General features: G+C 36.4%; 1 protein-coding gene across 1 annotated transcript; it reads right to left on the minus strand.

Annotated features, from left to right (window-relative positions):
• Positions 1–5819: 5819 nt before the first annotated feature.
• LOC103150158 (myosin light chain 4-like) lies at positions 5820–6773 on the minus strand. The gene has a single exon (XM_007569652.2). The coding sequence runs from the start codon at positions 6673–6675 to the stop codon at positions 6067–6069; it is 609 nt and encodes a 202-aa protein (XP_007569714.1). The 5' UTR covers positions 6676–6773; the 3' UTR covers positions 5820–6066.
• Between the last annotated feature and the right edge of the window lie 8872 nt (positions 6774–15645).

Genomic DNA, 15645 nt, shown 5'->3' on the forward strand with positions numbered 1-15645 from the left:
AAAAAAAATTAAGGCTGACTTGAAGGTAAGTAAATCTGCCATATTTAATGAGAAACATAAGAAAGTGTTTCAGCGTTGTACCACTCAGATGTTTTGGCCAGAGGCTGTGTCTGTAATTCCTAATATGGTTTCTCCATTACAGCTAAAATACATAAATAAATAAATAAATAAATAGAAGAAGAGAACTTAGTGTGGGGAAGTGAGCTGAGATTAGACCTTGGGACACAGATTCTCATTTAGTGTGCCCTGGTACATAGAAGACGTCAACAAGACATATCCAAATGACTTAATTCTCTGTAATTGACATAGATGTTAATTGTAGAGGATGTAAACATATTTTCCATTGGGAGGGTGTGTTGATCGGTGTACTTTGATGAATGATGAATCCCACTTTATTCATTGCTATTCATTTTTTTTTGTGTTAAGATTTTGTTTGATTTTTTTCTCCCATCGTAATGAATTATGAATTGATTTTTTTCTTTTTTACTGTAATTTTGTGCTTCAATTTTTCTATTGCAGAGTAAGGGAAATCTTCATTTTTAGCATAACAACATCTCACCTTGTCAAGTAGGACAGACTATGAAAAATAATAACTACGTGGAACTGAGGAAGCTAAAGGAGACATCCCTTGAGATTTAAGCCAGGGCTCACCTTCCATATAGGCAGCCATGGAACGGGCAGAAAAACTTTGACCTCATTAAGAAACATTTTTTTATTTATAGGCCTCCCTGAAATAGAAATATCAAATGAAGGATTTTTCCAAAGAAATTAGAGCAGTCTTTTAGTCTTTCATTAAATATATGTTGTTGAGGAGACAATGTTTTGATGTTACTTCTTTTCCCAAGTTGTAAACAGGAAACAACATGGTGTGGCTCTAACCCAACCATGACTACCATTTAAGTGTGCTGAAAGTTTTAAGTGTACTGCTGTGTTAAATTTTCCTGAGATGACATAAAGAAAACAGGAAAAGCCAAACAGTTCTTTAAACAAGCTCAAAACATAAGAATAAAGAATGCAATTTTTCTCATGTGCGACTTTCATACATCATTACATGATATACAGTCATTTTCAGCAAAATGACTGTATATTATACAATCAATTACAATATGTGTCCAGATAATCTTTAGTAATCATTTTTCTTTAACGCTTTATTAACACAGCATTTCTTTAGATATATATATATTTTTTAATTAATCCGAAACAAAATTCTCCTAGATGTCTTCACGACCAAATCCAGATCAGCAGTCAGATGGTGGCACAAATTCAGGTCCCTCCTAATGAAGCTGTTGGGCCTCACTGTTGAACCACCAGCGCGAGGGAACAAGAATTCACCTGAACCTCTCACACCCACAAGTCAAATACTACTCAAGAAAGTATATCATCAACCTGGATTTAGGACAACAAGCAATATTATATGTTGCCATGGTAATTAAATGTCGCTTGCTTGAAAGTAGATGTGTCACTAAAAAAAGACAGGCAGAGATTTGAACATTGGAAATTATGATTTCAGACGTCTTCAAAGCCACCGAAAATAAATGTCTTTTCTCCACAAGCATTTCTACTTGCACATTTAATAAAGGATTCACCCATCTCTCTTGCATTAACACACATCACTATGTTAATAAACACAGAACAGCCGCTTTATAAATGTCGTTAACTGTAGTGGTGTTAAAGTTGAAGGTTCTCTGCCCAAAATGCTAAGGAAGTGCTTCTGTTTTTGTTGAGCATTTTCTTTTGCTCAGGCCAGCATCTCCTGCATCATACCGTTGGGCAGTGTGAGGACATGTCGTCATACAGTCTGTACTGGAACTGAATACAATCACTGAACATGTTGTGCAGTGGATGACCAGCCAAGGTAAAAACGAAGGCTGACTTTTTAAAGAAACACACAATCCATAGTAGTGAGGGTTGCAATTCAATATAACAAGCTTAAAAGATATGAAGGAATTGTTTGTGCAGTCCCCAATGGCTTCAATCCAATTACAGCTATCACCAAATGACTTTTTATTCTTAATTTCAAAGATCCCCTTTTTGTACAGGCAATCAGTCAATAAATTGCTTCTTGGCAGTTGAGCAATCTGTGCTGCAATAATGTGCTTGATGCTTTTTTAACAACTAAATATAAGGAACTCTTTCCTTTTATAAAAAAACCTGCAAAGGTACAGTTGGAACAGAAATAAATCTTAGGCATTTTTTTTCCACATACACAAGGAAGGGTGAAATTTATCTGTTTGATCATTAATGGGTACTATAAAAATAAATATTTTTTTCTTATTATGAATTTAAGGTGGGGTGGTTTGGGATCAGTAAATATTAGGACCACTATTCAGCACCGAAAGCTCAGAGGATCTTAAGTGAGACAAATCCCAAGTAGATTTCTCAGGCTGTAGAAAGAAACTTTAGAAGGTGGTTGGTATTGGTCTAGCCTCGCCATCGCCTTGCCGTGCAACTCAGCTCAAAAAAAAAACCTTGCTTACAGCACAGTCTGGGCTTTCTCCTCTCCTATTCGATTCCCTCTGGTGGTTTTCCTACCAGGCTGATCAGCGAACAGAAGGAAAAGTTGTGGATGATGATGTTGCTTTTCTGTGCTGTTTTAGAATTGTAGTTTGCCTGTAGTTTTAAAAATGGCAGCGGAGGAAGTGAGCAAAGCCATTCAGTCCATATTGGCCACACTTCCAAATATAGAATTAACATTAACGGCCGCCTCATTTGGACCAGCACTTCTCTCTTTGCAGTGAAACATGGTTGTTCGGAGTGCAGGCAATTTCTGGTAAGCTTCATAGCGTCAAACATGTGCATTACATATCTCATGGGCAAACATTAGCAATTACATAAAATTTTAAATCGGAAGCATTTGTTTATCAATTAACAAGAGCCCAGACCCTCTGTATGAAGAAAATAGTGTAGGACAAGAGGCTGGTTTTAACGGGCTAGTGTTGGTCTACCAGCACATAAAAAGTCTTTGTTAATCTCGCTTAATCTTGATATATCAATTTTATTCTTGTTTTTACAGTGTCCATTTGTTGCTTTTGGATAAACATCCTTTGTTTTAGTTGAAAATATCTATGTTTTAAATGATTTTTATATGAAGTGTACCCTTAAATAGCCATAAAATTGCCACTAAAGTTCAGTTTTCAGACAGTATACAAGCACAGACTTCGTAACCACAAATAAAGCAACATAGTTGTAAAAAAAATTAGTGATGTGTTGTTTGGCCACACTTTGTTCATAGGACCAGCTAGAAAACATACATTTTTTTTTTGTTTTTATCATTCTGGTGGCTCCTGCATACTACAGTTGACAACAGAACATTTTCTGTGCAACTCTTGCTTTCTTGCTTAAATGAAAAAAAAATATTCAAGGTCATGCAGTAGCTGAAGATGAAGATGGGAGGGAATTATAACAGCTCTGTAAAAAAAAAAAAATCTTTTTCACAGTGTTTCAGCTTTGAAATCACTGTGAGTGTGAACAGAGCTCATGAGAGATTTTACCTCAAAAAAGCATCTGTAGCTCATTTCAAGAGCAGCATCTACATTCTCTCTCCTAGAGGAAATAAAGTCATAACCAGAAAACACATAACTGTATGGATGGAGGGATGTTTCATAAGCTGCAATTACATGACTCCTCTGGAAAATAAAAATAAAAAGTTTGTATGTGAACTTCACAATTAGCTCCTTAATTAAAACCTGTGCTTATTTCTCAATAGGGCAGACTCGGTTGTCTCAGGATTGCAAGTATACACACACACACACACACAACAATACTGCCCTTAGAACTGCTTTTAATCCAGTTGATATGCTGCATAAGGTGAGAGGATATTGATTGCTGGGCATAACATGTGTAAGGAACGATAATGAAAACAGCTTTGAGGATATTATACCCATGAAGGAGTCTAAAAGCAATGTCGTCATATATACAACACCTATGACTAAATTAGCAGTCAAATTAATTAATTTCTTTCATGATCAAATACTTTTTGCTCACACAGTATCAGTCTTCAAATGTTGTATAAGTGAAGTAACAGTCAGTCTTTTGGCAAATAAAATGAGTTCTTATTTTGGTTTAGGCTGATTTTGTTGCTACCTGTGTAAGAAGGAAAGCTGCCAATGACTAATGCTGGCTGATCTTGACTTTGGCATACCTCCCTCCCCAGTTGTTTTATAATCTAGGTTGCCATTTATCATTGTCATTACTTTTATGGTAATTTGCAACCAAACGTGCAAAAGAGCATTAAACTAGCCAGGACTTTGCCGAAAACATGTCTGTTTTCAGAATATTTCAAGGGAATTAAACACATGAATGTCTCACAATTTGGACTTTGTAATGGATGCCTAAATGACATTGAATACCTCATCAGTTTTATTATTTTTTTTGTTTTGTTTTGTTTTGTTGTCTTTTACGGGTTAACTATTTCAATAAAAAAAAACAAAAAAAAAACATTTCCCTAATGAATGTGTGCCATTTTGCCAGATACACAAAAACATAAGACAGCCATTACATAATTTGATAGCTGGAAGTAAATTACAGTTAAAGACCTCTTTGTTTTTGGATCGTTGCATGAAGCCTTTAGTAAAAACCTGAAAATCTTACAATTATGCACTGCAGCTTAGGCTAAATTAAGCTTGGTGATTATATCTGCTTATGTGTTTGTGTGTATACCATTGTGTTCTTTGCTGCCACTTGAGCTGATCCAGCCCTAGAGCAGTTTGTTCAGCTGACATTTTAATATACTGCCGTCCATAACCCCAACAGTAGGAGATGCCTACGCAATAAAAGTCTTGCTGAGCATACAGTATAGCCCTTAACACTAATGTTTACCATGTTGTGTCCATATTTTGTTTGGCGAATTCTCTCCATTGCTAGCATTTAAACTGAAAAGGACAAGCTTTTGTGTCCTTCCAGACAGGAGCTCTACATATTTGACAAAGAAGTTTAAAGCTAACAGCTGCTGATTAATCTCGATGGGTCTAAATTTCTGGCTAGTGCTCAACCGGTTATGGAGTTGGATGCCCAGCATACTTAAAACCTCTTTTGCATCCACTTGACAGCTGCAAAGAGTAAGAGCCAATTCTGCTTGTTAAGCTGCTTCTTTCTGCTCCTTCTACAGTTACGCAAAAACAGAGAATAAATCTGAAGAGCATCTCACATTCAAGCTGCTACCAGTCAATTACTGATTGATTTATTTTTTGTACTATAGCCCTGTACAGATTTGGTGCAGATCAGCTGCACAGAGAAAAATGTTAGGTAATCAAACGAAAAGAAATGAAGTAAAGTCACTATATTTGTAATGAAGTACTCATAATTTACACCTTTAGTAATCCAACTTTGTGAAAGGCAAAATTTATAAACATGCTTTGTTTTACTTTTTATCGCAAAGTAAGACTTGAAATAGTCAAGTCATGTTATATTCATACATTTTTCACTTTATACGAACCTTTATTTACTTTACAAAGGCATTGCAAATTGTTCTGCCAGCTCTGCAAATAATGTGAGGAGGTCTGTCCTTGGTGCACCTGTCTTGCACTTCTGTGTGTGTGCATGTGTGTGTAAGTGAAATATATATATGCTGATTCAAAGCAGCTGCTGCACAAAAGCAAGCTTATTGAAACGCTGTTCTTTTGAAGCAGAATTGAGAAGAAAAAAGTTTTCTCCTTTTAAAGATGGAACCAAATATTTATTTTCCCTTTCTGCTTTTCCAGATTACGTTATAGCCATTTGTCAAGGTGTGTACATAAATGTACATTTTTGTGTGTAGTCCTGGGTTATTCTTTCTTCTAAATTAAATGTTTAGTATATTGAAAAGTCACTTTTAATGCATGTAGTAATCATGTTTTCTTTATTAATCAATGTATTTTCATTGCAAATGGTAAATTATTGACATTTTTATTAAGAAAGTTTATTCAAAAGAACAACTTACAATTTCATTGTCTGCTCAAAAGTAACTTCTGAGTATAACAGCCTCAACATATGTCCACTGCTTTCAGATCGATCTCACCTCTAAGTATACAATGATCCAATAAGTGACAAAAAACAAGAAGGTTTGTCTTTTTTGGTTGAATGTCCTCGTTAACCAGAGAGGATGTGCTTTACAAATGAGGTATAGTTGATACACCCATTGGCATCCTCCTGTCCAGCCATCAGTCTGTCCACTTCGTCTTCCGTCATCCTCTCACCAAGCGTTGCGAGCACATGACGAAGCTCTGCTCCCATGATGGTGCCGTTGCCTTCTTTGTCAAAAACCCTGAGGCCTTCCACAAAATCCTCAAAGTTGCCTTGATCCTTTGCACGGGAGATGTGTTGAAGCATTGGCAGGAAAGTCTCAAAGTCCAGCATTTTAATGCTCATGTCTTCTGGCCGTGGCTTCCCAAGGACTTTCAGTACATCAGCGTTGGTTGGGTTCTGGCCCAGAGCTCGCATCACATCCCCACACTGGGCATACGTGATCTTCATTTCCCCAGTTGGTGTGCGGTCAAACAAGGTAAATGCCTCCTTGAACTCCTCGATCTGGTCAGTTGAGAACTCAATAGCGACACTCTTTGGATCAAAGTCGGGTTCCTTGGGTGGTTCGGGTAGTGGCTCCGGAAGAGGAGCTGGTTTGGCAGCTGGAGCTGCATCTTTCTTCGGTTCTGGCTTCTTGGGCTCAGGTTTCTTTGGTTCAATCTTCTTGGGTGGCATGCTAAAAAGAAATTTGGGGTGTTGGAGCTGGGACTTGGAGAGAAATGAACAAGAGGCTGATCAGAGCTGAAATGACTCTCAAGTGCAGAGGGAACCTCCTCTTTCCATGTTTTATATGTGCTTTGTCTGGGGAGCAGCCTAGCAATTTGAAACACCTCACTATAAAAGGAAGAAACCTAAAATAGATGTAAAGTGATGTCAACATTAAGTATTGTTCTCAGCTGCTGTCATCTAGCCGACAGGACCATTTGCTGTCATTAGAGGGGGGTACAGTTACATTAGTCTGGAAGGGTTGTGCTTCCCTGACGGACAAAGGGATTATTGTCAAGCCAGTGATCAATCCAAAGTATGAAAATAACTTCACAGTTAAATATAGAAATGTTCTATGCTTTCTTAATCATTTAAGTGAACCTGTTGTAGAAGATTGTTCATTATATAATTAGTATGGAAAACAAACAAACTAAAAATAGGATTCTTTAAGAGCAGAAAAACATTAAAATACACATATTTAAGATGAATATGGTGATAGGAAAACACACATTTGAATGCTCACATTCAATATTCATACAATATAGATTTAATAATTGCAGACTAAGAAAAATGCAATCATTTGTTTCTATTCATTTTGATGGTTGTTGCTGCCAAACATAAAGATATGTTTCTGTTATACTATTTAATAAAACACACACACAGACATATACACATATATATATATATATATATATATATATATATATATATATATATATATATATATATATATATATATATAACTTTATGCACATCCTGTTCAGAATCTGAATCAGAGTGCGACACAAGCCATTCTGAGCAATTAACAGACAAAAAGTGGAATACACCAGACAAGTTGTCACTCCAATAGAGTCAACACAAAGAAAACACAAACCCTGCATGCAAAAAACCCAAAGGGCAGTTTGGATTTGCTTATTAACCTAACATGGACTATTTTAAACTGTGGGTGTAAAGCTGGAGTACCAGGAAGAAGCCCACACATAAAGACTTTAAAGCAAACATGAAGGCTTCCATGGAGACAAGACAATGCGGTGATTATAATCAAGGCAATAGACTCAGTAGGGTCATGATTTCAAAATCCCCAAAGGACACATTTAAAGTTGAGCTATTTTATTTTAATAAAATAGCTCAGCGAAGATATGACATTGTACCCTTAAAAGGCAGCCACTTTAGCATATCAGTACAAATGCTATTCAAAACATCTTTATTTCCCTTTTCGTTGAACTTTGTCACTTCAAATATTTCATTAATCTTTGAAATGATTCACTTTTTTATGTACAGGTACATAACCCAGACACAAAACATTTAAAGAAAACAAGTATGGAATGACCAGACAGATAAAGTTTGATGATATGAATAAGGACCGGGTCAATAGTTTAATATTTTCTGTTAAAGTTAAGCTCAAGATTATGCACTTGGTAAAGTGATACTTTGATTTCACCAACATGTGTCTGCTAACTGGAAGGAATCTTAAACATTTTGGACTGACGTATCCAGACAACTTGAGTCTGACTGATAATCTAAAGATTTTCGTCATGGCAACGAGACCTACCAAACTAAAAGACTTTGAGGTCATCAACAAAGATAAACTGTTGAAATATCGATGGAAAAATGCAAAAATCTGATCAGTGATAATTAGAAGACTTTGATTGCTGCCATGCCAATAAAGATTTTCTATTAGTTATTGAGAAAAGGAAAATCATTTCAGACATTAAATTTTAAAATAAAATACAAACAAAGAACAAAGGGTCTTACATCATCATATTTTAACAGATACATGTCTCTTTCCTAATCAGAAACAAATATCCTGGTTGAATAAAATAGGTATGAAAATCTATTTTGGGCTTTAATACAGTTTTATTATGGTTACAGTGTGACTTTCAGCTACAGAAATGTGTAATGTGTAGGCGACTTTATTAATAATAATGACAGCAAAAGGCATCTGAACAGTTTGAATGTCTGCATTGACCTAACATTTTTATGTCCTACAGTACGCCTTAAAAAGTTTAGGTGAAAGCAGACAAAGTAATTTTATTAAGTGTCTAGTTTCTAAATGCGTAATATGTCACTTGGCTGCATGTAAATGGCTGCTTGGTAGTTCCATTCAGTGCATGATGAATTAACCAACAAAATATTCATCTCATTTATGGGAGAGAGCCTGCACAGGATGTGCGTTTCTCTGACACAATTTTAATCATAGTACCTTTAATTTTATGCATGCCTCCCAATTTATCAACTCAGTTTTAAAAAGCTAAACCCAGTCATGTAATATTCAAAATGCGCATCCTGTGTCTCTCTGCCAGTCTGCTACTTGATCTGTCAATCTAAAGCCTGAAGTCCTTGGACAGACTGGTTTAAGTGTGTGTGGGGGGCAGAATCTATGTCTATATAACCGTCCTTAGTCTAAGATCATTATCTCTTTTCTCTTGGCTTTTGAGGTCACATGGAGAGGAAAAACTGACAGCTAATTTGTCGTCTTTTGGTGTGTATGTGCGTGTGGGTATGTTCGCGATTTTGGCTGGTGGATACAAAGCGGAAGACGTGCAAAGGAGACCAAGTGGGGTATCGGCTTTGAAACACCTTATATTTCACATTCAATGTTTTTTTTTTCTTTTATTGCCACTATTGGATGGGGTTAAAAGGAAAAAAAAAAAAGGATGACATAGTTCTGGATTTTTCATCTTTTGTCATGATTCTTAGTAGTAATGGTGAATCCTGAGGCAGACAGGTGGGGTAGCATGATAAACTTTAATCGATACCCTAAAGTGCTTCTCTGGCAGCCTGTTGGAAAAAAAATAAAAAACATATATAGCATTACTGACGCAAAAACAAAAGGCAAATGATGGACCACAACACAGACCAAAATACTTTAGTTGTTAACTTATATTTCAGTGCAATTAATGTTTATAAAGATTTCAAAAATTATTTTGAAACACCAAACATTTTCACAGCATTTTGTTCCTCTGGTTTAAATCCTTTTTAAAAAATTTGATGGTAAAAATGTCGGCGTGACCATGGAATAATGCAGCCAGTTGTCCGTCCACTTTTTTTATTTTCTCCCATAGAAAAAGGCAGACATTTCAAATTACTGACCACTTAGGAATCATTAGGTCTGATATTCTCCTTATTATTTAAAAGATGGGTTTTTTTGGCCTTTACCAGGTAAAAGTAAAAAAAAAAAAAAGATACAAGTCACATCTAAAGATAATGCTGAATGTTACTTGTTTCCACTTCTTTCTTCCACAGATGGAAAGGAGATGAACTTTAATCCAGGAGTGACAGTGCATGGAAGTATGAAATTGTTCAAACCTCAAGCATTCATTCAAACGTGATCCATGTAATGTTCTTTCAATTCATATTGGGGACACTGGCTGATGAGGCTGTCTTAGGGTTGCAGATGCACTTGAGAAGAAAGTAGAGATTAATCAGAGAGTCGGGTGGCATAGTAATAACGTACATAGGGGGATGATTAATAGTGGGAGATGACTCCTGTGAAAAGATCGCCTATAGATACAAAATTCCCTGCTCCAAGATGAGCATAAATTGCTACACTAACAAAGATTTCTACCTGTAATCACACACAAAAAAGACAAAATAGTGAGTTTTTTTTTTCTCACAAATTTAATCCTTTGAAGCCCTTTGGATTGTGAGTTGAAAACCATATCAAATCCCTCATTCTCTTCATTTAAAGTATTCTTAGAAAAAAAAAGTCCCAAATTTATCAAAAGGAGACCTCAAATCTGCTATTCCTGTTTCACTCCACTGCGTAGCTCCTTCTCTCTGAGTGCACGCGTAGACAACTGTGTGCCTGCATGCCTATCCTTTGTGGAGGTCCACAGATTGTTTGTTTGTAGCAGTATAACCAAAAGAGGAGGGGTTGTGGGGTGGCCAAAGACAGCAAACCCCTAATCCCTTAGATAACACTGGGAATGAGGGCAGGCAGACCACTGGTCTGGCGTGGGCTAATAAAAGAGACTGATAGAGACAGCAGCTACATTCTTTGTTCAGCCATGGCAGGTGTGGGTTACTTTAAAGACGTGTTTAGTTAACTGGCTAAAAAGAGAATAAAGGCTGCATTCTCCCCCTCTTTTATAGCACCAGGGTCATTGTTTCATGGGAAATAATGCAACTGTATTCATCCTTGTGAAAGCCAACCAGTGTCTCGTCATTCAAACTGTGCTAAGATGATGAATCGAAATGATAACAAGCGCTTTAGATTTGTCGCACACAGCAAAAAAAGATTTAACTCTGTTGACAAAGAGGCATTTAATGCCTAACGATAAGTGCTTCCCCTTGTCCCGTCAGCGGCCGAACTACAAAAAAATAAGTAAATAAAAAATGGGGCTTTTTGCAAAACAACGTCCAAAGAGAAGAGCACTTGTTAAAATGAGCTAATCTCAAACAGGAATCCATTTATATTTTATGTGGCCCTACGGAGTTTAGAAAACAGCAACCCAAACTTTCCTTATGAGTCCAGTAATAACACTTCATTGTTATAATGGAATGACTGGTAGTGGAACCAGCTTGGAGACATCTGTGTAAACAATTTAATTAAGACCATGTTTGATGAATTATAGCTGGTGAAGGCACTGCCTGTTCTAATACTTCAGTTCCTTAATTACACCAGACATCCATGTGTTCATTCTCATTGCCCAACCCGATACTACCCCCAAACACTCCCCCACTTACAATGATAGAAATTGAAAATCTACAAAAGGGAAAGTGCATTTCACACTCTACTGAAGCAAGGCAAGCAATTTGAAATTAATCAAAACACAATAAGTTTACACCGTGATAAAGAGGTGCTGTGTACAAAATGATACGAGTTGATTTGTGAGGCAGGGACCTCTGTTTTATGTAACTTTTTAAATAGGCCATCCAAACCTTTGCAAGAATTTGTGTATATTTCTATCAAAAATATGTACACTCTTCACAAAAGTATTTTATTGGGACTTTTTGGACTTTCATTGGGATTTTATGTGACAGACCTACACAAAGTTGTTTATAATTGGAAGGAGGGAGAGTGATCGTTTTGAATTGAAAATCCAAAACGTAAACCATTAATTTGTACTCATCCCCCTGCTACTCTGATACCTCTTGATAAAAACTAAAAGCAATTTCCCTTCAAAAATCACCTAATTGGCAAATACCAGTCAAGAAAGAAGTGCATGCAAGAATCAAACCACCTGTTGCCTCCCGCAGCCTTTATTGGAAATGTTTGGTTTTGGAACTTAGAAGGTCGCAGCAAATAGCAACTTACTATAAATGAAGGTGTATTTATTAGCTCTATAAAGTGACTCTAGGGATTTAACTATCCTAGAACAAATATAATTATTGACCCTAAGGACTTAAGATTTTGCTTAATCTGTGTTCACAATGTTTTATTCATTCTGTTAATTGTATTTAGCTCTAGTAATGTTTCATGCCTGTTTTTTTTGTTGTTGTTGTTCTTGTATGTAGATTTGGATTTGTTACTCTCTTTTGATTCTCTGTTTATTCCTCTGAACTCTATGCATATATTTCCATGTCGATTAGGGATTTTCCCATACTTTCTGAGTTCAAGTCTAATCAAAACAATGTTGTTGTCAAACAGCTCAATACATAGAAAAAGATGTTAAGGTCAGACGAGACAGAACAAATACTTTTGAGCCTACACAACATATAACTTTTTCTTCAGCCACATACAAGATAATCTTGCAAAAAACAAGAAAAAAGAAAGAGAAAAAGAAAAGCAATAGCCCAGAAGGTGACAATAGCTCTCATACATGTAATTTTGAATAACTGTAAAAGTGTAGGTATCTATTATGTTTCAGAATGAACTAAGACAGTTCACCCGGCAAACTTGAATAAACAGAAATGTTATTTTTATTTGCTCTTTCTGTAAGGTATGTTTTCTCATCAAACAATAGCCGGGGGATCACAGGGCACATTCTCCCGACTAGGAACAAGCTTTATACCTCCTTCCAGGATCCTCAACGTGGAAGTCTCTCTTGAAGATTAGGGAAGTTTCCAAGCTATTCATAACCCCCTGCCTACCTCCCATTCTGTGCAGAGTACTTGGCTTGGTGGCAGAATCCTCTCTTGTTAAGCTGGACTGGTCTATTTCTGATGTGCCTCTCATGTCATGTTTAGAGCGTGTCTCTGAATGGCTTGTACCTGTTTATCCCAGCAGCACACCAGCTTATGTGATGTTTGCCTCAGAGCTTACCAGGTGCTTTTCTCAGCTGGAATGTCTGTATGCTTAATTTAGACCCTTAATCCTAACAAAAATGGACCAAACATGTCTTCAGATTGGTTCCACCTTCTATCAGGCTTTTTTTTTTCTTTTTTCTTTTTTCTTACCTTTTGTGCATCTCATCTTGTTTGTCTCTCCTCTCTTTACAAAATTTTGCATCCTCGAGAGTTGTGTTCTGAGAAGCCAATTACATAAACCAAATACTAGGAGCACAAGACAGGTTTGAGCTAAAAAAAACCCCCAAACAAACAAACAAACAAACAAAAAAAAAACAATTTAATTTTCATTTTCCATTGTACAGACAGCTATACTGACAAAATAAAGGGAAAAAAAAAGCTGTTCAAATAAATCCTGTTGTGACCAGTCAGACTGACAGCTGGTCAAATATTGACATGATGCAATCAAAGTGCTATGCGTCTTGCAGAAGAGGCAGAAGCAGAGGCATATGGGGCTGTTCCCAGAGCCTTGAATCTTTTACTGTTTATCATGTCTGGCAACTATTTGAAACATGTTCCAGATTTTTTTAATAATGCCATACATTCACTATAATTTAATTCCTATACATCGTATCCGACTTGTGTATTTGTGTCTTGTAACATAGCTTGCCTATACAGCCATGCAGGGAGATTCTAAGAACATGAGTCCTTCTCCATAATAAGATATTTTGCCATTTGCACCCACCTTATACAAACTGTGATTCATGTAAGAAAACAAAACAAAACAAAACAAAAAAAACTAATCATCCAAAGTTGAGAATATTTTATAAAAATGTTACTGGTGTAGAAATTGTGATTTAACAGTCTACATGAGTACATACCTAATGTTTGTTCATGAGAAACCTGAACCACAAATCATAGAGTGTGCATGACATCAGAGTTACTGGGGAAAACCCACCTAAACTGCAACATGCTGCCACTCTCAGGCATCCTTTGAACATGTTTGAGTTTGGCTTTGTCAAATCCCACATAGTTGCTGTGCAACATAGGGAAGCTAGGTGGAAGCTTTTCCAGGATTCTACTGGAAGTAGAACACCCAGAATGAAATAGATCATGTCATTAGACATGTTTCTCTTTCTGAGTAGTGAAAAGAGTGGAAATTTGATTTGATACATTTGATTAGATTTAATTTGTTTTGTTTTTGTACTAATATGTTGAAGTGTTTTTGGTGGTGCAGTTTTATGGCATTAAGTGTGGTTATTGACTTATTATACGGATAAATAATGGGATGAAGTTGAAAAGACAATAATGTTAAAGCTGCCAGTGGCTCCTTTACTCTGTGGAAAGATTTACCCAGCAATGATTGAAAATAAAGAAATTCTCTGTAAACTTTACGATCAAAATAAGACACCAATGCATCAAATAAACACCTTATTTAAATGCTGGAGTCAACAAAATGTAAGACTTGATTTATTACGGAATCCAAAGAAAGGGAAAGATATAGCTTATGAGTCCAAAATTAATGTTTTTTTTTGTTTTGTTTTTTTTTCAGATATACCCAGTGGGGTAGCAACTCCATCATGTGACTGAAAGAGAAGTACCCATTTCTTTTCCCTTTTTTATTTTAGGTAATGGAAATGTATCCATTTTAATAAATCTAAAAAAAAATATGTTTTGCTGTACAAGTATGAAACAGAACTAGTAAGCGATAATGATATCTTAGAGCATTAATTACAATATAGTAGCGGCATAGAATGATAATAAAGAGTAGATGAAGCAAATATGGTACAGTAACTTCTACATTTAGGAGCTCCACATAAACTCTTAGCCTTTAAGACTTTACTGTTAAAATGTATTTTCTTACAAGGAAACAAACTTTTAGAAGTACATCTGTGCAGATCGCTATATCTACATGGTGAGATAAAGGCAGTTGCTGGGCAACAGATGCCGTTGTACAGTCTACTCTTTGAAAAATCTGGGGCTTCATCCAACAAGGGTAGTGACTCTTTTCAGCTGTAGATGTGGCCACAGAGCTTCATTAAGGATATTCACACTTTCAGTGTGACAGGAATATGCCAGACTGCAGCTCATTTCAGCAAACAGATAAATCATCTCAAGCCTTTACTCTAATGTTCATTGAACTATTGACAAAGGATGGCCTTTTTTCTGCAGCACACGCCACACATTTGTCTATAAGCTCAGTCCTCAAACTCCTGCTTGTTATTATAAAAATATCAAGGATACATTTTGGAAAGGTTTTTTGAGTGAATATTATATACATTAGTGAAGCTCTTTGGCTGCTCTCTTTCGGGGTTTCCCCTTATGGTCCTCTATCTCCAGCTTCCATCTTTTAACTATCCCCTTCACCTTCACCCATTTCCTCCTTATGATACATGATTTCCAAAGTTAACACTGGGATCAAAACTCACAGTTTTCCAACTATGCTTCCCAGTGAGTCCTGTTCACGTAGCACTTTCTACTGCAAATTCACATTTAGATGGCGGGCAATGTCAACATTTTTAAGTCCTTTCATCAGTTTTGATTGGCTGGCTTTGTTTTTGCCCAAAGTAGCACCATTGTTTCCACCATCCCTATTTGGGCCAACAGTTCTGGAGGCAGTTATTGGTAACACAGATGGAGAATAATTCAGATTGTGAATGAAAGTTTCAACCTGAAAGTTTCATCTAGAAACGTTTTATAACCAGAACTCCCTCGTGAGTCCCACACCCATATTTTTCTGTGTTTCCTCAAATCCTCAAAGAAGAGTTT

The sequence above is a fragment of the Poecilia formosa genome, unplaced genomic scaffold, assembly GCF_000485575.1.
Source record: "Poecilia formosa unplaced genomic scaffold, Poecilia_formosa-5.1.2 Scaffold6, whole genome shotgun sequence".
NCBI classification, from domain to species: domain Eukaryota; kingdom Metazoa; phylum Chordata; class Actinopteri; order Cyprinodontiformes; family Poeciliidae; genus Poecilia; species Poecilia formosa.

Excerpts from the sequence above, each read along its gene's own strand:
- LOC103150158 (XM_007569652.2), bottom strand. The coding sequence starts at position 6,675 with ATGCCACCCAAGAAGATTGAACCAAAGAAACCTGAGCCCAAGAAGCCA.